Source organism: Myiozetetes cayanensis, unplaced genomic scaffold (assembly GCF_022539395.1).
Source record: "Myiozetetes cayanensis isolate MyiCay16 unplaced genomic scaffold, myiCay2020 scf5-8, whole genome shotgun sequence".
Lineage (NCBI taxonomy): Eukaryota > Metazoa > Chordata > Aves > Passeriformes > Tyrannidae > Myiozetetes > Myiozetetes cayanensis.
The window spans coordinates 29349998-29370811 of NW_026087742.1; the positions used below are offsets into that span (position 1 = coordinate 29349998).

The 20814-nt window shown below is 36.0% G+C and overlaps 1 protein-coding gene across 1 annotated transcript in view; it reads left to right on the forward strand.

Moving 5' to 3' along the window:
• Nucleotides 1–20814, forward strand: part of ACER3 (alkaline ceramidase 3) — a 58361-nt gene that overhangs the window by 14418 nt on the left and 23129 nt on the right. The window contains exons 2-5 of the mRNA XM_050333150.1: nt 6717–6827; nt 13906–13958; nt 18093–18145; nt 20255–20336. Coding sequence (XP_050189107.1) covers nt 6717–6827; nt 13906–13958; nt 18093–18145; nt 20255–20336 — 299 coding nt within the window. The remainder of the gene's footprint in view (nt 1–6716; nt 6828–13905; nt 13959–18092; nt 18146–20254; nt 20337–20814) is intronic.

Genomic DNA, 20814 nt, shown 5'->3' on the forward strand with positions numbered 1-20814 from the left:
GTTTTTTAAACCAGCACTGGTCTTGTGCTCCAGCCTGGAGTAATGCTGTGTTGTATTTCACTGAGTAACAGGAAGTTTATATTGCTCCTTCATGGACATTAGGAAGCAGGGAGTTCAGTAATTACATATTGGCAAAATTCCTGTCAGGATGACTCAGTTTTCTCCCCTTGAGGTCCTTCTGAAATATCAAATGGAAACAGGAGTTTTCATTTCCTGACACTCTGAAATGCAGTTATTGTAGACTTTGAAGTGGCAAATATTGAAACTGGCTGGTGGAAGTGAAAATCTAATTGCTGCACTACCCTCCTGGTGATAAACTATAAGCAAGAGCAGTGCGAGATAGAAGTTAGGGGCTAAACCAGGCAATTCTGAGTAGTTAGTTCTTCTGAACAATCATGAAATGCTCTTATTTTCAAAAATCAGTGATACAAACCTTCTCTGGTCTCTGGATTACTTATTGACTGATAATATATAGCATATACTGTATGGCAACTTCTTGGGTTGTATTCACATTAATTCCTCTGTTGACACTTTGAATGTTGTGGTAGGCGAGCTATGAATTCCTTGTATCTTAACAAAAACTCCCATATTAGATTTTGAATAAGTTTCTTATTCTTATAAGGAGATACTCTAGGTTCCTCCTCAGTCTTTAACTGTTAGACTACCTACTCCTCTAGTTCATATCTAATTTCCAAATAGATTTTTTTATCTTTCATTGTTTCACCTTATCTGGTGCTGCTGGGCCACAGGACTCACCTTTCTTTCATTGTCATTCTCTTTTTGTTTGTCTTTGGTTTCACATCCATAGAGTTCCTTCCAAGGAAAAGAAAAGAGTTTTCTTTAAAAGAGGGGATAACTTATGGTAGATGGTTATGCTCTCAATATATGCCTCAAATTGCATTGCTTTGCAATTTCTTTAGACATGGTAAACTCTGTTATAATGAGCTGTAGTACCAGACATTGCCAAATGAGTTCAGAGCAGAACTGTGTGAGGTGATTCCAGAAACAAAAGTCATGAAATAGAATTCCGTATGACTGAAAGTAGCTAGGAGGGTGAATCAAGTTCTGCATGATGTCTTCTGACAGCCTTTGTTTTTTTACAGTATTTTTAATGTCTTCCTGCAGTGATGGAAAAAGATAAAGCTACATGATCCAGGAAGTGCACTAAAATTGACTGTGCAGAGCCCCGTGTTATCCAGACAATGAAATGAATGTTTTGAGCCTTAAAATCTTGTTTCTTTGCTTGTGTTTTTTTACTTAAAAGGATACTTTGACTTTATTGCAACTTAGGTATCTATTTTAGAAAGCAGCAGCTGCTTCCATTTCTCCTTTTTCACAGTGAGATGCAGTTGTCCTTAAGGAGAGGCTGAAAAATCTTCCTGTAGTGAATATTGTGTTTGTTAGTCCTGATTTTAAATGAGCGTTTTTATGTGTAGTCAATATTTTAAAGTGCAAACATTTTCTTCTTTGCTCTCTGAGACTAACATTTAATTCTGTTGGTTTTGAGTCTTGTAGAAACCATAAGAAAGTGAAAGCCTTCATTTGTTTGGCAGAGAAGGAACTTTTTCAGATCTGAAAAGATCCTTGTTGGTTGGTAAATCTTGCAGTCATTCTGTGTACAAACATAAAATAAAGCATCTCTTAACACAGGGTAAATCACATTGAACACTATATCAAAAGCTGGAGATGATAATTTTTGCTTCTTTTTTGTAACAGCACTATTCCTCCCTCACCGAAACCAGCTGCTGTATTCTAACTCCCACTGTTGTTCCTGATGTTTTTACATCCTGTTTATTATTTATGACCATGTTCTGTTTCAACTTATTTAGAACTTTGCATGTTTTTTTCCTTTTGATTCCTTATCCAAATTTATTGTAGAAGTTACTTTATAGTGTGGAATTTAGAAATGACAACTTTATGAAAGTAAGGTACTTCAAATTTGTGTACTTCCCACTGTCTGTATAATGTCTGTGTGACAGTAAGTTGTATATTGTGCCTGTGTTTGCCTGTAGATACTATTTCCCCTTTTAAGTATTCTTTGTATTTGAGGTCAGTCTTTGTACAGATCTTTGTGCATTTACGATATGTATATACTTTTTAGGGCTTGAAGATAACTCTGAATCTACATCCATCATGAAAAAGACTTGTCAGGTTTTGGTGCTGTATTTGTAGAACAGGGTGCAGATGTGGTTTAACACTTGTACTGTTCTGCTTCCTACAGACAGAGGCTTGTTGAAATGTTTTGCATAAATTTGATTTTGTTCTGGTACCACATGGCATTTGCTCAAGGAATAAAACAGTACTTTGAAACAATGGTCTGCATTAAAACAGTCTTGAAGACTTCTATAAAAAATTGTGCAGTCAGTCACACAGTCAGCATTTATCATGATCAGACATTAATTTAACCCTGTACCTAGTACTGTGTATTGTCTTTCTGGACGTGGTCTGTTTTAGTACTGTGATAGGCCACCACATCATGCAATCTGATTGTGGAGCTTACTGAGCTTCACCCTGAAAGCAGGTTCATCGTACTGCCCGTTTCTGTTGGGAAGCAGTTGTAAATATTTCTGCTTTAGTGGGAAGTTTTCCTCTTTATTCTAGTCCACATCTATTTAGGGTTAGTTTATATCTATTTAGTCTTTGTCAGTGTTATCCTCTCATTCAAATAGCTCCCTCTTGTCTTTGGCACTGACCCACGATGTATTTACAGAGTGCAGTTTTAATCTGTCCAGCCGTTTTGTTCAGGAGCTGAGCTGAGCAATTTTTGTCCCTTCTGGAATTGTATGCTCCCATTCATCACTCCAGTATGAGTGGTGCTTCTCTGTACGTGATGTACATTCTCTCTTCTTTTATCGATAACTAGAGAACAGTGTATTCTACTACTGACTTACATGAAGACATCACTATTTTCCTTGCCTCTACTGGAAATAAATTTAGGGGGTTTGTTGCCTACAGTGATGGCTTGTGGTCAGTTACCATGGAATCTAAATTCACTTTTCTACCTCTTCAAATAGATTAATTTTACATTTGGAATAAGGATTCATACTCACATTGAAAGGTCTGCTCTTGGCCATCATATTTAATCCTATTCCTGTCATTTCAATCTGCAAGTTCATTCATTTCTTCCTCAGATAATATGGTCTTCCTTTCTGTTGACAGAAATGCTGAAGGTAAAATGCTGAGAAGCAATCTTTGGTCACTAAGGAAAGATCAGGTCACTCTCTGGACTAGTATTCATGGAATCCAGTACTGAAATATAAGAACGCTGTACAGAGTTAAGCCCAGGTCCATCCATGCACATTCATCAAATTTCTGATATATTGTATTTCATATAGGCATAACAAATAATCTCTTCTTTCATTATTTTGCATATCTTCTACCTCATGCCTTATATGCAATTTCTCCAATCTCTGGGGGTCTCCCCCTTTTTTATAGAAAGGAAATTTAGTGGAAAAGATTAGAATTTTTTTTTTTAATTTTTTTTTTGACAGTTTGGACAATTTTCCCATTTTTAACTTCCTTACTACTTCCTTCAAAGCTTGTTTCACTCCCATGTTTGTTAATTAACTTTATAGTTATGGGTCTGTACTTGTGTCACCTTTTTTCTTCTTTCTTGGTATTCTTTGCTAATATCTGTGCATATCTTACTGCCATTTTTGATGCAATTAGTAAAAATCCCTTTTAATGAATTTATAATCTATTCTGTGTGGGGATAATCTTGTAAAGACTAGCTAGACTTTTATGAAATATGCAATCATAGGGATCTTGGGTTTGCAAGAGACCTTGCAGTTTTTGCTCTTGAAAGAAGTAGTTTTGCTAGCAGCATGCCAGAAGACTGTATTGTTCCCCTGCCTCCATTTCCCCTTTTAAAAAAATGTGTGCAACTTTTGTTAAGTATATTTGCAGATAGGCTTGCCTAATCCATACTGCAAATGTTCTGAATAATATGGGCCAGATAGTGCAGAGAAGGAGTGGCAGGAATTTGCAGCTAGATTAGGTCTACGGTATTTCCTTTCTCAGCAAGATGGTCCCAGATTAAATGCTCGTAAATTTTAAATAATATAACATAATTGCAGCTTTACAGGAAGTGTTGAAACCTTCCCTTTCCTACAGAAGATTGTTTTCTGCATTCTTACATCCATCTGAAGTTCGTTATCCTACGGCAACTCTCTTCTGCAGTCACGTGCCTTCCCGGTTGCAGATGAACATCATGGTATTGCTTTTGTTTGGCATTTTCATATTTGAATTTTTGCCAGGTTTATGACAGTTTCATAACTGACCTTGAACAATGATACTTATATAACATCTAATAACTTCTCTTGAAAGTGGGCATAGTTGAGGACTGCTTTAGAAAGCAGAAGATTCAGTAATCCAGACTCGTTTTCAAGGCTGAATGACATCTTTATATGATTTATGGGAGAACATGGGAATAGTCACTGTGCCTCACAGCAGAGTTTTAGTGAATTTCTTCTAAACCTGTTCTCCACTGAAAGTGAATCACTACCCATTGCAACACTACAGGAGTGTGGTAAAAGGTTAATGACTCCCCAAAGAATTTAAACACGAAAAAGGTGTTTTATATTGGTATAAACTTGCATGTCTTTGCAGAAGCTGTTTTGATTTCAGTTGGGCTTTTTTTTATGTGGAGGAACTTACTACAGAACTGACAAGAAGAGTAAGATCTCTGGCACGTCTCTGTTTTGCCTGGTATAACTTGGTGAAATTCATGGTTGTGCAGAAGATGGTGTTAAATCATTAAGGAAATTATTTAAAGAAGATCTGATTAAAATCAGATGAGATTTTTATCTGGTTGAGAAGACAGTCTCAAAATGAGATTTGTGTCTACATGGTGAGAATTTAGAAGAGCTACCTTGTTAAAGGCAGTTATATACTTCTGCTACATGTGTTCTGAAATAAACTTCTTTTTCCATTTGGGACTGAATTTTCTTTAAAACTGTAAAGTATGATTTTTTTTTTTTTCCGGGGGACTGTAATACTTTAGGTTATATGAACATAGTTTGGTAGTTTTTGCTTTTCTTTGGGAATAATCTTGGCAAGTAGGACTCCTGAAAAATAGGTGCTTGAATTAGGGGTGTACTTCAGACAGGACCCACTCACTCTTGTTCTTTGTTTTAGAATGTGAAATGCTTCTGATATGTTCTGCTGAATAAGAAAGACCAAAATAGGGAGTATTTTCGGTGTCTTCATAGCCTCGTACACTGTATTTTTCATTGGGATATAAGGAAATTAGAGTTTGAGTTTTATATATATTTAATTGATGATGTGTAAAAGTGTGCAGTTTTATATAAGCAACATTCTGCCTTTTTAACAGATTTGCTTATATTCCCAAATTGCATGGCATTTAATTCCCATAACATAACCTTTATTCTCAAAATTACGATTTGTGGTTAAGCTAAAAAGCTGAATCTGCATCCCTTCTGCTGAGAGATGTAACATTTCTTATGCTTCACTTAAAGTTGTGGTATTTCATTGTACTTTTCCATAAGCCAGCACAGTTTGAAAAAAAATGCATCTAAATCAGATTGCCCCCTGGTACAAGAGCTGAGGTCTTTGCTTGTTCTTGCTTTCCCTGGTCTCTGCAATGTGTCATCTCTTTGCATTGCATAGAATGTATCGTAGATTAACAGAATGGTTTGGGTTGGAAGGGACAATAAAGATCATCTCATTCCAACCCCCCCTGCCATAGGCAGGAACACCTTCCACAAGACCAGGTTGCTCAAAGTCCCATCCAACCTGGTCTTGAACACTTGCAGGGATGGGGCATCCACAGCTTCTCTGGGCAACCTGTTCCAGTGCCTTACCATCCTCACAGTAAAGAACTTCTTCCCAGTATCTAATCTAAACTTGCTCTCCTTCTGCTTAAGGCCATTCCCTCATCCTATCACTACATGCCCTTGTGAAAAGTCCCTCTACAACCTTCTTGTAGGTCCCACTTAGGTACTGGAAGACTGCTATAAGGTCTTCCTGGAGACCTTATAGTATCCCAGCATCAACAGGAGGGATGGAGAGCAGTGGTGTCTTGCTGAAGTTCAGGCTCTTGATAAGCTCTGACACTTGCCCATCGTGCTGATCAGTAGCGGCTTCTGACATTTTATTATTCCTTATTGTGCTGTCTTAGATTATGATGTGTGATTTAGCATCCCATCTGGCTTGTTCTGTGTGCCCACAGTGACTAGTACACTAAGAGTAAAAATTGAACTGGTTTCATTTAGGAATGAGTCACTTGATGAGTTTCAAGAATCAGCTTTAGAAAAGAAAAAAACAAACAGTCTTTTAAAATACCAGGCTTGAACTATTTGGGGCTTATATCTCTTCAAGGAATCAGGTTTTGATTCATAATCTGTGTCATCGAGGTAATCCTATCTTTCTCCCTTCTGACAAGAAAGTAAGCACCATCTAAGTCAGACTGTTAGTTAAATTAGTATTTTATTACTATCCACACATATGAAAAAAAGACAAAAGAGTTAAAATGTTCTTTGCCTTTGTGTAGTTAACTGTACGTTATAAAAATTTAACTTTGTATTATGTGTGAAAGCAGAAGACAAATTCCAAAAAAGTGTAGCTTTCTGGATGAAAACTGTTGGAATCTGTCTTTAATGAGTGAATGCAGTTTTATTTAGTTAAATTTAGTTATATTTAGTTAAAAGTGCATGGTACCCAATTCTAAATCTGTGCTTTTGGTTTCTGTCCTACAGGGAACACAGTGAGTAACCTGATTTTCATTCTACCTCCAATCTATGGTGCGATTCAGACCTATAAAGATGGCCTTGAAAAACGGTATTTAGCTGCATATTTGTGTCTTACAGGTATGTGTAAAACTTAATTTGCTCTGTGACTATAAAGAGAGCTCAGATGTGCAATGAACAATATATCTAAATATTAATAAACCAAGTAGTTAAGTCTAAATACTATGTGTGTGAAAAGTAAACCTCAGTTTGTTATACTTTTTAATGTATACAGAAAATTTGTATTTGTTGGAAGATCATGAAGTTAGAATTCAGTAAATAACTAAATGAGACTGATCCTTTTCTGGCTTTAGGACTTACTTGTTGCATCTCTGTACTTTTATGATGATTTACAGAAGGTGCCTTGTGTGGTCTACTTAAAAGACAGTTTCACATTATATTTATATTTTTCTTACATTTGTATGGAACAGTAATATAAGAAATGGCCAAGATCTTGAAGGAACTGGAAAGGCATTCTTTCATGAGTTTGAATTTGTTTTCAATTCCTCTTTGGCATATATGACCCAACAATCTAAATGCCATAGTAACTGGGAAGTTTTGTAAGGATGGAAGAACAGTGTGATGTTCATATTTAGATCTACTTAAGAGCAGTCTGTTTTCTCTGTAATAACAAAATCCAGAAAAGAACCAACTTCCTTTGAAATGTTAATCATGCAAATAGGAGTCATGCTCCTTATGAGAAAAGATGCTTGAAGATGGTTCACATTTGGCTGGTGGGTCTCAAACTAGATTTCACAGAATTTCTGTGTGTGCTATAGCTTCCAACTCTGTGGAGATCTTTCTTGGTCTTCACAGTGGTAAAGGATTGATAAATGTTACTTTTAATGTTGGCATATTGTGTATTTAGGCAAACATTGTTGAAAAACACATATCCATATGCTAAATGTATCCTTGATGCCAGGTAAACCGTAATGTACACTAGGTGTAACTTAGTGAGTTTTCGGTTACATCAGTTTTGCTGATCTGTGTGGAAGGTAGGCAGCAACAATGCACAGCTTTGCATGTTGTCTGAACACTTTCCAAATAGCCAGTTGTAGGCTTTTTATAGTTTTGAGTAATTATTAGTTTTTGTCTTAGTATGAAACAGAATTCTTGAAAGTCAGGGTTTACTTCTAAAAAGAGAGAGAAAGAAATGGTGTGTAAGCATTTGCTTAAGTTGACTTTGTGTGTTCTTGAATCAAAGTATCCTATACTGCCATTCTTTTTAAACTAAAAAAAAAATGAATTAAATTAAAACTATGTTTGAGACTGTCTTCACTGTAATTTTTGGCTATCTCTGTCAGTGGCACTTTATGATGGAGAGAGTGTGCCAGTCTCTGGCCAGAATGTCAGGCTGCCACACTAGCTAGGCATTTCTCATATACCATTTAAATTTTAAAATGCTTTAGAAAAAAAAAGTCTTTGATCATAGTAAATACAATGGACTTCAGTTTTATACTCTTCGTGATGTTGATGAAGGGGAGCTCAGCCTGCATATTCAACAGCAGTGCTGGAGGGCAGTCCTGAGTTCCAGCTGGGCCCTGCTCATCTGTGACTGGGATGGCTTTGACTCCTGTCTAAAGTGATAAATGCTTGCATGACTTGATTTTTATCTCATATGTTGGAACCTAACATTAAAGGTCACTCCCAAAAGCATTTCCCTTCTGTTTTGTCTCTGCTTCAGTATTTGTAACGCTGGACTGTTTTCCAGCAGTTGAAAGATGTAAAGGAACGTAGAAGACTTTATAGTTTCCCACTGAAAAACAGGAAGAGGATGATTTGAAATGACAATTCTCTTAACATTTGCTCTACTACAGAATAAAAGCAGTGAATGAGAACATAAACAGAATTTTAAATATAGTTGAAATGTGCCAGGAACATTGGCATTTTTTCTGTGCATGTGACTGAACGAGCTGCATACTGGAGATAGTAAGTGTACAGAAATTCCTTTTTGTAAAAAAAGTACCAATGAGTTCTTTCCCTCACAGGAATTTTATTCATTAACAGATTTCATTCTACTTATTTAATTTGTAACAAAAAAATCCCTGTGAAGGGATAGTGAATTTAATGCAAACTTCTGATTTCCTTCAGGCACCATGCTTCATTAAAGACCATATAGCAGTGCTTCTACCTAGCTAGTAGTGTCTGAGGGTTGTTTTGTCAAAGCAGAAATGCTTTAACAAATCCTCTGTGAAGATGGAGGTGGGAGGGCACTTCAGTTAGGTTTTAAAAACTTTGTATAGTTACTGAGATTTTACAAGACATGAAAAGACAGCTGTCAAAGCGGATGTTAAAATTAAATCTGTTAGCATTTGAGAACATAAGAAGTGTTGTTTCTAGACATTATTTCAATCCAAATCAGCTGCTTTTTTTGGATACTTCCAGACATTTAGCTGATTGTCAGTTCTTTTGTGTTTTACCACACCGTGTTCAGTGCTTCACTTTTATACACACAATTTCTTTGGTTGCCATTTATTTCCTTTTAGAACCAAATGCATTTTGAATTATGGAAGCACTGTTTGTTTCACATACATGCTAAGATCTTGGTAGGACAATAAGGGCTATTTCTAAATAATTGTTCAAATAAGTTTCTTGTTCATACTGGTACCCAGACTGAGTTGCACTTTTCAGCAAGTTCTTTGAGATACAGCACACTGTTCTCAGACCTCTTTTCAGCTACCTTTCAGCACAAAAGGTAGGCTGTCGATTAACTCAGTAGGAATTGGATGTGGTTTTTAAGTTTTAGAGAACCATTTAATCAACCTATAAATTATGAAGAATAATCTTAAGCAGTTACTTTAGCATGTTGCACCTCCTGAAGTACATGGAACAAATCATCACACTGTCACTACCTCAAAGGACAAGCAGTTTGTTTTGAGTTGTTCCTTATGACACTGGGGTATTGTATCAGGTTCTACCATATGTCCTCTCCACATGCATTCTGAAAAACTGATTCTGAAATGGTTCATATTCTAGAAGAGTCTCCATTTAAAAAAACCCTATATGTATATATTAAAAAAAAAGAGTGTAACTGTTCTGGACATAGGATAAGAGAAATGGAGTAATGTACTTTATTAGATATTTTAGTTGAAATTTGGAAGGATTTTTCTGGTTTATATTTCTTTGTCCTGTTTAATAGGGCCTAGTCATTCAAGCAGTGCCTAAACGGAGAAAAAATAGTGCAAAAAGTTTTCTGTATCACGCATAGCCATAGGAACTTGAAAGCAACTTACTAAACTTTATTTCCAGTGAAACTCTGTAACTGTGAAATAACTTCTTTGAAGCTCTTCAATCAAAGTTAATTCCCTTATTCTTACCTAACACCCGTAGAGAAGCTCCTAGGGCTGTGCTGGTGTTAGCACATCAAATGTGGCTGGGAACATTCCTGAGTGCTGAAGCCAAGTAGCATGGAACAGCCCATGTCTGTTCATCTTAGCCTCCAGAACAAGGTGACTGCGTACAAGTTCCCTGCTGAGCACAGACCCTGGACTCTTCTGGCTGCTGGGCAGTGCCTGAAAGCTGCTTGGGGAAAGTGCTAGTTGGAGTAGCCCAGATTCACAGTGCAGACTGTTCTAACAATTCACTAGTGAAGACAGCTGTATTATAGTGTCTTTATTACTAGTAGAACTGTAACCTTGGAGTATCTAAGGTCTCTCCTGTCTCTTATGCTGTGGAGGGAAACCTTTGCCAAAAAAAATTAATTAAAAATAGTTTAACTGAATTCTACTTTTTCATTGTTTCATTCTTTGACTGTTTTTATAATGCAGTATGTTGTTGTTTATCTTCACTTCTATCACTCTTTAAAGAAAAAAAAAAAAGATGGAATTCACCTCTGAATTTAAACACCTAAACATACGTGTCTGCCTTTGCAGAGGATTCCGTCTACCGTCACAGTCATTAAAGCCAGGAGGATCATTTGACTCATTCTAAAATACCTGTTTGGCCAGCTGAATTACTCTCGATAATGCCATTCTCTTAGTGGGAGCTGTGACACTTAGTTCATGTGTAGATACCTAAATAAAGGTGTTTGCATCTGGAGCATCCTTCATTCAGGATATTTTCATACAGTACCTGTACAAAGTTTAAATTAAAACCCTTTCTGAAACCCTAAATTTAAATTTAAATTGAGTTTAAATGCAAACCCCTTCTGAAATCCTAATAAACTGCTTTTTCTGTAAAGGATTTAGGCTTACAATGCGAATTTTGAATGCTGATAGGTAGTTATATCAAACTGAATTATCACTGATTATGTGTTCCTTCTGATGCTTCCTAAAACTTGGAAAAAAATCCCTCTAGGGTTCAAATCCTGAAAGCTTATATGGTTCATATATAGAGCTGGATCTTCTGTATAATGTTAGATTATTTTCAGTATAGTTATTGCCCTCAAGTTTTTTGACAGTGAAATAACTGTGTATGAAGTAAAGTTTGCAAAAGTATTGCTTTTACATCATCACTAACACAACTGTTTTATGAACTGGCAGTAACTACACGTTGTGTTTGCTGCAGGACAAAGGACGACTGTGTTAGTCTACATATAACAGCTAACCTGATTTTGCATTTCCAGTCTTTTTAAGTGCTGTTATGATATCATACTACTGTAACTTAGTGTCTGTTCTATGCTTAAGATATAATCTTATATAACCCCTGTAATTTGAGAGGTTTGTTGATGTAAAAATGAGGAGTGACTTGCAGTATCTATGAAAAGTGAGCTATCTTAGTTAGGGAGGAAATGGTACTGCTTCAGATGGCGTAAAAACTTCTCTACCAATAGGCAGCTTTTAGTGACTTAAGCTTCTTTGCAAAAGGAAACACATAAAATAAAAAGTGCAACTCCTGCTTACAAGGTAAGAAGCAAATTATTGCTTCTCTTGAAAACCAGTGCAATCAGTGATTGTGATCACTCCTATTTTGAAAAGTACAAAGCTGGCAGAATGTCTCATTACAGTGATGGCTTTTGGGCTTGGAGTTAGATGATGAGAAGTGTATCTCAAGATAGCTGCCTTCCTGTAGAACTTCAAGTAGAAGCCACGTGTGAAAGCATTTTAGCCTAAGTATTAAACCACTGCTTACTGGAGACAAATAAGTGTAAGTTAGACATAAAGAGTGACAAAAAAGTCATATAATTTTCAGTCATGTAACATTCTGGGTTATCTGCTGAATGCATGTATAACAGACAGACTTAACCATGCTCATGAGCTCTGTTATAATTGCAGCAAGCACTGTTGCAGCCATTTCCATTAGAGGTTTTTATTTTAGGAAGGACCATGTGATCAAGTCCCTGTCAGCTTTTCTTGTTTCAAATATCTGTTTTATTGCTACATAACATAGCTAAAATATCGTTCTGCAGTGCATAGTAAAATTTTGTAATCTGAGAAACTCTGTGATCGTTGCACAGAAACAAGAAGGGTTTAATTTATTTTAGAAATTAATTGTAGTCATGGGTTTAATGACCTGAAACAGTAATATCTCCTGCATTCTTGATTTTTTGAAAGACTTTAAAGGAAAAATTAATATAAAAGGAACTGCTTCTAATCATATAGGAGGAAGAAGAGGAGTTCAGTAGCTGACTGTTGAGATTTATTAACCCAAATAACATTAAGAAAAACAAACAGAAAATCCCACAACCCTAGGACATATTTTGTTAATTTAAAATCAGTTGAAATTTTTTATGCAATCATTTTTCCCATATTTGAAAATTACATTTTTTACAAATTGTAAGAGTTTGTGTCCTGTGACAGCCAGGATAATGGATGATATTGTTTTAATTATGATCGTAATGCTTTTTTTTTTTTCCACAATGCATAATAGTTGTCATATATTCTATATACACAGAAAAATGGCTGTGAGAATTTCTCATTAGAATCTCAATGAAGGTGAAAGCAGCTGTCGCTTATTGTTTGGAAATATTTTTCAGAAGCAAACCAATGTAATCAGAGCTTACAGAAATGCATATGATTGTTTATAGTATGGTAGAGAGCTGTGTTCACTTTTCCCAGGGAATTAATGACAATAAAGTTTTGGCAATAGATTTTTAAATGTAGCTGTATTACAGTTTCAGGTTTCAGTAAAGTTACATGCTTAGGTATTTAATTTCATTGAGTACGTGTAATAGTCACAATTCTAGTCTAATAACATCTAAAGAAGCATCTCCAGACATGTCTGTCGACTGTCTTGGAAATCCTTTGATAGAATGCACAGGGATAGAGGTCTTGTTTATGCATCAGTGAAACCTGACTGTCATGTGTAGACAAGGTGATGCTCTTGCTGCAAAACACGGCAGCATTACCCCATGATCAAGGCTTGAGTGCAAATTACTTGGCTGTGTCTGAAACTAGTCTGAGGTAAAACATAATTTCTTCTCTTCAGGAAGACAAGACATCGTGTTACTGTTCTTGCGAAATAAAAATGAACTGGTGCTTTAATGAGAGTGTTTTACTGATAACATTTCAAAGTAACGAATGATGCATTAAATATTGTACCAGCTTTGCTCTAAACAGTGAAATCTAACTTCTAAGAAACATTATCCATGTCTAAGTGAAAAAGCTGTGCACAGGCAAAGATTATATCTCATAAAGTAGTTTCAGAAGTAAATTCAGAGTTTGAAAAGAGGTATTTCAGATAAATATAAATAATTTCTTGGAAGCTTGTCTTTCTCTGTAGAAGGCCAAGAAATGGTGATCTCATTTCACAAAATGAATCCATACTGTGTGGGATTGGTTTGTTTGCCTTGAATTTCGAGTTCTGAGTTCTAGTAGCAATTAATTTCTGCTTATAGAGACAATAAAAAGCTCTGTGTAAAATGTAGGTTTTAAAAACTGGACAATAAGCAGAAATATAAGAGGCTTTCAGCAGTACTAGCCATTGAATGTTGTACTTGAAGAAAAAAAAAGATATATTGAATTATAGTACTCAGTTCATTCTGGATTCCCTCTGTTCCTATCCTCTTTGAGATTACACCAGTTCATAGGAGACAGTATTGAGAGGAGGGAAAGAGGACACTCACTCCCAAAAACGCAGAAATTCAGGAGCATCACTGGTGACTAATGTATAAAGTAGAAGGCTGTAGAACACTGGAGATTTGTCTCTGCATTTAAATTACTATACTTGAAAATTTTACATTTAGACTTTTATGTTGACCATGGTTTTGATTTGTTTTCAGCTGTGGGATTGGGATCTTGGTGCTTCCACATGACCCTGAAGTATGAAATGCAGGTGAGTACTGATAAGTAGCTGTGCATTATTTTATGTGTGTATCTCACTATACAGTCATATTGCCATTTCCTGACTAGATGAAACTTGTATAAAATGAGTTATCTGCCTTAAGTATCTTTGTATGTGACTCCTGCTCTCAACAAGAGAGTAATTCAGGTCTTGTATCATTAGGTATTTTCCACTGATAGACATAGAGGAATATATGCTTGCATCTAAAATAAGAACAGTAATCAATTGCTTATGTTGATAGAGGACACTTTATCCTTTGGGAAATCATGCCATCTTTTTATACAAGTTGTTGTTTTAAAATTACTACAGCTTTGGCTTAATAACAAGCAGTATAGGCAGGAAATTGTTACTTATAATTATATAAATATATAAATAACAATAAATTGTTATTTATTTTATCTTTTTCGTCTTTGTTTTCTGTTATGTTTTCTATTTATCTAGAGGTATCTGTAGCATTAAGAGTGAAGTCATATCTTTTGAGTAGTAGTGGTTGAGTTGTCTTCTCTTATTTTTAAGTAGAAGGCATTCTAGAACAAATCACAGGGATTTTAGTCCTGGTATTTCCTGTTTTCTAAAGGGACACAGGAAGTCTTGTCCTCTTGTCCTCTTTTAGGTCTTCGAAGATTAAGGAAATTCATCTTTGAATCAAAAGCAGGATGAAGTGGGATTCAGTTCAAAATAAAGAAATCTACATTTAAAAGTCTGTGCTGGAAGTCTGTGCCTCACCATAGTGAGTGGAAATACAGTTAAATCAGTGGAACTCAGGGAGGCAGTCAGCTGGGCTGAATCGTTCTCCAGACTGCATTGGCAACCTTCACTTAAAACAGATTAATTTGTCTGAATATAGGTGTTCAGTGTTATTTTAGACCCTGTGAGTGTTTGTCAAGGCGTCCGGCTGCCATCCCACAGAGGTGCAGGTTTCTTAGACTCCCCTGTCACATCTGCTAGTCTTGAGTGGGTGTATTGGATGTGACAGAGCATCTCAGATGGCATTAGGCAACTATGCTGCGGCAGCTGAGTTGAGTCCTGGATTTCTGCTGATCACAATGGGACCTACATATTGCCAATTGTTTGAAGTTTGCCTCCATGATGCTCTGTTTGATATCCCTGTTATGTGCTGGAGACTGCTAGCTTCCACAGAGCATATAGCTGACACCATGTAAGAATATTTGGTACTTTTTTTGCCATGAAAAAGGCAGTTTGTAGAACCATTTCACCACTTCCTCCCAAATTAAGTGTGATTTACCTATATTCACTTCTGTGGTGAAACTGCCTTGAATTTCAACCTTTTTCATGTGTCTTCCCTGAGCTGCTTATTCCTAACATGGCCAGTATTTCAAATCCTCTTTCTTACACTGATGCAGAGGTGAGCAAGGGCACTGTGAAACCCAGATCATTAAAATGATACAGACTTAAAGCATTCTTACATGGGGTTTTTTGGTGCTTTTGTAAAAATTTTTTTTGTGTGTGTAGAGGCTTTTCTAATCCAAGTCATTTTACTGCTACTTGCCGTGTAGTTCTGGTGTTGCATCAGAACAACTAAAGGTCCTATGAACTTGTGGTGAGTAAAGTGTGGGCAGAAGCAGATGAGAGGGAAGCAGGAATGTCTTGCATCATCTTTCCAACTGATGTAAAAGGCTTCGTGTGAGGCAGAGAAAGTACACTTTTTTTGGAAGCCAAGTGAAATCTGCAAGTGGCCCATAATTACTCTAGTTGCTAGCTAGTGGATCACCACAGAGAAAACAGTTCAACCAATAAATAACCTTTTCTTGTTCACGTTATCTCTTGTTATGATTAAAAATCAGCACTGATAGCTGTTAAGGGTTTTTTTTTACATTTGTTTTGCAGTCTTAATATAGTAAATAGTTGATTCAGTTTGCTTAAGTAAGAGAAATCTGAAAGCTTCTGTTCTTGAAAGCAATTGTTCAGAATAGTTCTAAAGCAATCACCCCTTTTTCTCTTATTTTTTATGGGAGCAGCATCATTATGCATTCCTCAAGAATCCAAAATACTTATTTAACCAGTGAAATCAGCTCACCAAGTTTCCTTCTTTCCATGGTTCTTCATTGTCGAGACATGCCTTTGACATTCTAGAATCATTAATTCCTTTGGATACAGAAGCCATTGTATTCTGCATGCAAATTCTAAGATTGTTTGACAGGCTCTTTGTTCTTACTGTAATTTCCCTGAGATGTTGCCAGCATATGAACTTAAAAGTTTAATCAGCCGTCCAAATGTGAAAAATTTTCCATGTTGTATTTCTTGTTCTTCCCCCCACTTTTTTCTTTTATGAGGTGTTAAATGACTCACAGTCTTTAACGGCCACATGAATTAATCTTGCAGCTAATGCCTGTCAGACTTGGAAAAGCACATCACTGATTTTATAAAATACTATTACTATAAAGCTGAATTCAGCTATTTCTTCTATTTTTTCCCTCCAAGGCATCACAGCAAAGACAGACTAATGTGATGGCAAATTGCTGCCTAACACACCTGTTAGCTTCAGCTGCTTTCAATGTTCCTGATATTGTCTTTGTGCTACCTGCTGTGGTCCCTGACTCTATAATGCTGGGATTTAAACCTTGTGTGCAGGGATTTAAACCTTCTTCTGCAAGGTTAGTTGTGTGCTGGCTCAGATGTTTGACCTCGCTCACTGTGGGGCAGACGAGTACCACTGCCTCACTGGAGAGAAGTAGTGGGAGTGTGGGTGAAGATGCAAGACTTGCCCTTTCAGTCGCAGCTGGTCAGCAGAGATGTTTAGCAGCACTGTGAAACACTTCCTGAACTTTCTATGACCAAAACCATAGCAAGCTAATACTTCACACTCAGGATAATACATCTCTCTCCTTCTGTAAATAATTAGATCCCTTTGTTTTTAAACCAGTATGAAATTTCAAAACTAAAATGTTGGTTTTGACTGTGCAGTTAGAAAAATGATCCCAAACCAAGCAGAGTAAGGCTGGCTTTATAAAAAGGTTTGCATAAGCTGCTGTTGCTCCTTAATGTGTCTCACTATTCAGAAAAACATTGCTGTGAGCTTGTCAGGTGCCCTGTAGCAGTAGCAAGAAAGCAGTTTCTCTACAGGCATGCCCATCAAGAATTTTCAGAGTGATAATGGAAAAAAAATCTTTTTTGCATCTAGTTCTTTTTTTTCTTAGGAATGAATCAAGTTCTAAAAGGCCTAACTATTAATGTTTGCTTAACATATTAGAAATCAGAGGCTGTTGATCTTCATTGATCCATTTGTGTGCTTTTCCATTTTTGTGAATTTCAGTCCTTCATAAGAGGAGGTGAGTTTAGATATATATTTATAAGCAGAAATTCATTAAAGTTCTTTGATGAGAAAAGTTTTAGAAGAAAATGGTACTATGATTTTTTTTCCTTCTAATGATAAATGACAATTTTGAGTGTACCTGTTCTTGAGAAAACTATCTTGTGATTACTATTTTAATTCCATTCTATTAAGGTGGCAAGTTCCCAGAAAAATAACTAGTTTAGCTGTAACATGCCAGTCTTCTCCTGAAGTACAAAAATTAAGACAATAAAACTTTTTATGCAGTCATAATCTGGGAGGGGGGAGGAAACCTAACAAAACACACCACAAGAACCCCACATCAAACAAAAAAAAAAATTCCTGTCTTTGAATTAAAACAGTGTAAGAAATTTCTAAAATTAGGAAGTAAACATGCAAGCACATTACCCATCCTAATGGGCTAAAGTTATATTTTATGCTATAAAAAAAAATTCATTTGAGTTTCTCTGTGAAGAAGATGCTACTGACTATAAGGCTATAGATGGGATGGTCTTATTCAGTCTGACTTCATAAAACTAATTCTTATAAATGTTTTAAGAGGTATCAACAGCATATATTAAGATTCTTTGAAGGTTTGGGCTTTTATGACAAGTAATATTCAAAAGATTCGGAGTAATAAGCTCGTTACCACAGCAGCTTTTTGTAGATGAATAGGGTTTGATACTGCTACATCTTGAAGTACTGTCAAGAAGATGGATATCCAAATGACATAAAAACTCATGTTTACTGAAGACTTACTTCCCCTTAATTAACTTACACAAGCTTGTGATTTAAAAGTAGTTTTCATGTTTTAATGTCCTTGCTTTTTATAGCTGTTGGATGAACTCCCAATGATATACAGTTGTTGTGTGTTTGTCTACTGCCTGTAAGTATTTGCTAATTTCTTTTTTCCTGAATATTTATGAAATGTTAACTTCTGAAATGTGGAATCTCTGAAGCTAGATTCAGTGTATAGTGAGACAAAGCTTCTACTGCTTTTGGTGAGGTGTGGTTTTGCACAGCACTATGACATTGGAGCACCAGGCTGATATTAGTACTAGTTTTTGCCAATTTAGATATATTTTACTAGTGTTTTTAGCAGGAAAAAAAAAACACTTTTAGTTAAGATTTTAGTTAAGATTTATTGTAGTATACAATCAAAGTTCAGTGCTGCTTGGCATAAAAACAGCAGACATAATAAAATCAACTTTAGTAATGCCTACAAAATTAGCAACATTATAATTTATTGGAGCTGGATTTCTGTGATGTAGTCTGACTCCAAACACTTCAGGTTTCTGGCTAAACCTGCTTTCCACTCATCTGGAAAATTAAACAAAAAGATTTTATGAAGAGTTAAATGCATATTTTGTGGAGAGTGTTTTGGAACATGTATGACAGCTTAATGTGATGCCAGGATGTTTTCAACCATTTAATTTTGGGAGCAACGTAACATTTGACAACTGTAAAGATACCCTAAGTTGGCTTTTACTTGCATGTTGCTGCAAGGCTTGGATTTAACATGATTTGTTCTATCACTTGGGAAATCTAAATGATGAATATCAAATATTCAGCTGTTGAAAATTGTAATGACTTTGGTAAAGATTACCAGCAGCTTGCAATGGAGTCGGGGTGCTAAAGGACTAAACCTCTGTCTGTGGAAATAACCCTCAATTTGTGATTCATGCATTAGTGTGGTTTGTACGAACTCAGGACCAGAATCGTAATGCCTCTCTTACAGAAATATTTCCATTGTAGCTCCCTATCTCCTTGAAACTGCCTTTGCATTTATTTTGCCTGATCTGAATGTGATTGAGAAAAAGCATGAGAAGTAGCCATAAAAATCTGTCTGAAAAAATGTTTGTGTGTGTGTGCAGTGGTTACTATATTATCTTTAAAAGTGCTGAAGCCTGTCACTGCATTTATAGCTCTAATAAGGATCTGTAAATATAAACTTGGTAGCAATTAAAATGTTCAAAAGAATAAGCTAATGTGTAGTTTAGAAGGCCTTTAATAATTGTTTTTGTTTTCTTGAAAGCAGATTGCAGGTGGTTCTGCACAGGACATTCCCTTATACGTCATTCAGTCCTGCTGACTCTTAAGCTGTGTAATTACTTCAGCAAGCCATTTTGCAATGTAGTACGTTGTGCTGCCTTTAGATTTTTTTCCCCAGATATGGGGTTTTTTTGTTTCTTTTTATTCATTTATGAGTGTGTCTGTTTCTCAAAGTTTATAAATAAATAAACTAGACAGATGTGACTTGGAGTTCTATAGACAACTTCTTCCAGCCCTAATGATGATGGGCTTCTCAAAGTTAATTTTTCTTGGGATTTTTTTGACCTTTATTTCTGATGGAGGTACGGTCTGCAACGTGTGTGTATTTCCATAACAACTGAGACTGAGGCGTAGTGCAGAGATTGTGAAGCTAATTTTTATTGGTTGTTTTACATACTGGGAGCAGTTAGCTAGTTTTACCTTCCACTTCTACCACTACCCAATCTAGCCAATGTACTGTACTGTGACTGTAGTGAAGGCATAAACAATCTGCATTTTAACATATCTCTGCAGTTCAGTGTTTTGCAAGGTAGTCCTTTTCCAACACTGCCTTTAGCTCACAGATGAAGTGTTTTTTGACAGCTGCATTGCATTTCAAACTAACTTCTAATTTGTCATCCATTATCACCCTTTAAGCACCTTCTGAAAACACTTCTGTTTTACAAATTCTTTTCTTAGAGGGGGGTACTTTTTTTGTATATGTTTGAGCTTATTGGTGTTGGGGTTTTCATGCATTGGATTTTTAAAAAAACCTTTATTGGTAGAAGTATGAATTGTTCTATTAAAATAATACATCTTTACTGGAGGAGTTATAGTTTCTTGAAGGGCTTAAGACCCATTAGGATCAATTTTCTCCCAAATTTTGAGATAATATGCTTTGAAAAATGCATCCTTTATGTGGTAAGTGATGAATGTTATCATTCTCCTTTATGTTCTCTTCCAGGTATGAATGTTTCAAGTACAAGAACACAGTCAATTATCCGCTGCTTTTCTTGTTAATAACATACAGCTTTGTAGTCAGCATAGTAAGTAACTTTTTCTAATATGGCATTTTCACCTGTAGGCTTGACAATTTTCCTGCCAGTGAAGGAACATTATAGAGGCAGTACTGAATCTCTGTCACTTCCAGTCAAGAAAGACAAATTATTCTTTTGTTGGGAAAATGATGTGCTGGCCACCTTTCTATCTAAACCACTGTATAGAATAAATGAAGGGGAAAAGCAATAATCCAGTTGCTAGAATAGGAATGTGAGAAAAATAGTCACTGTTGATTTGTTATGAGACCTTGGACAAGCTGCATTCCTCACCTTCTCTCACTGGAATTCATCTATAGAAATAAGAATTATCCTGCTTGACAGGCTGCAAAAAGTGAACTGTGATACTCAGTCCAGAATATTGACTGTTGTTTTAAAACAGCTAGAATAAGAAAAATAGTGTAGCTGTTAAAATTCTTCTGATTTTTTTGTGTCACAGCTAATTTGACTCCCTTTCTCAGTCCAGTGT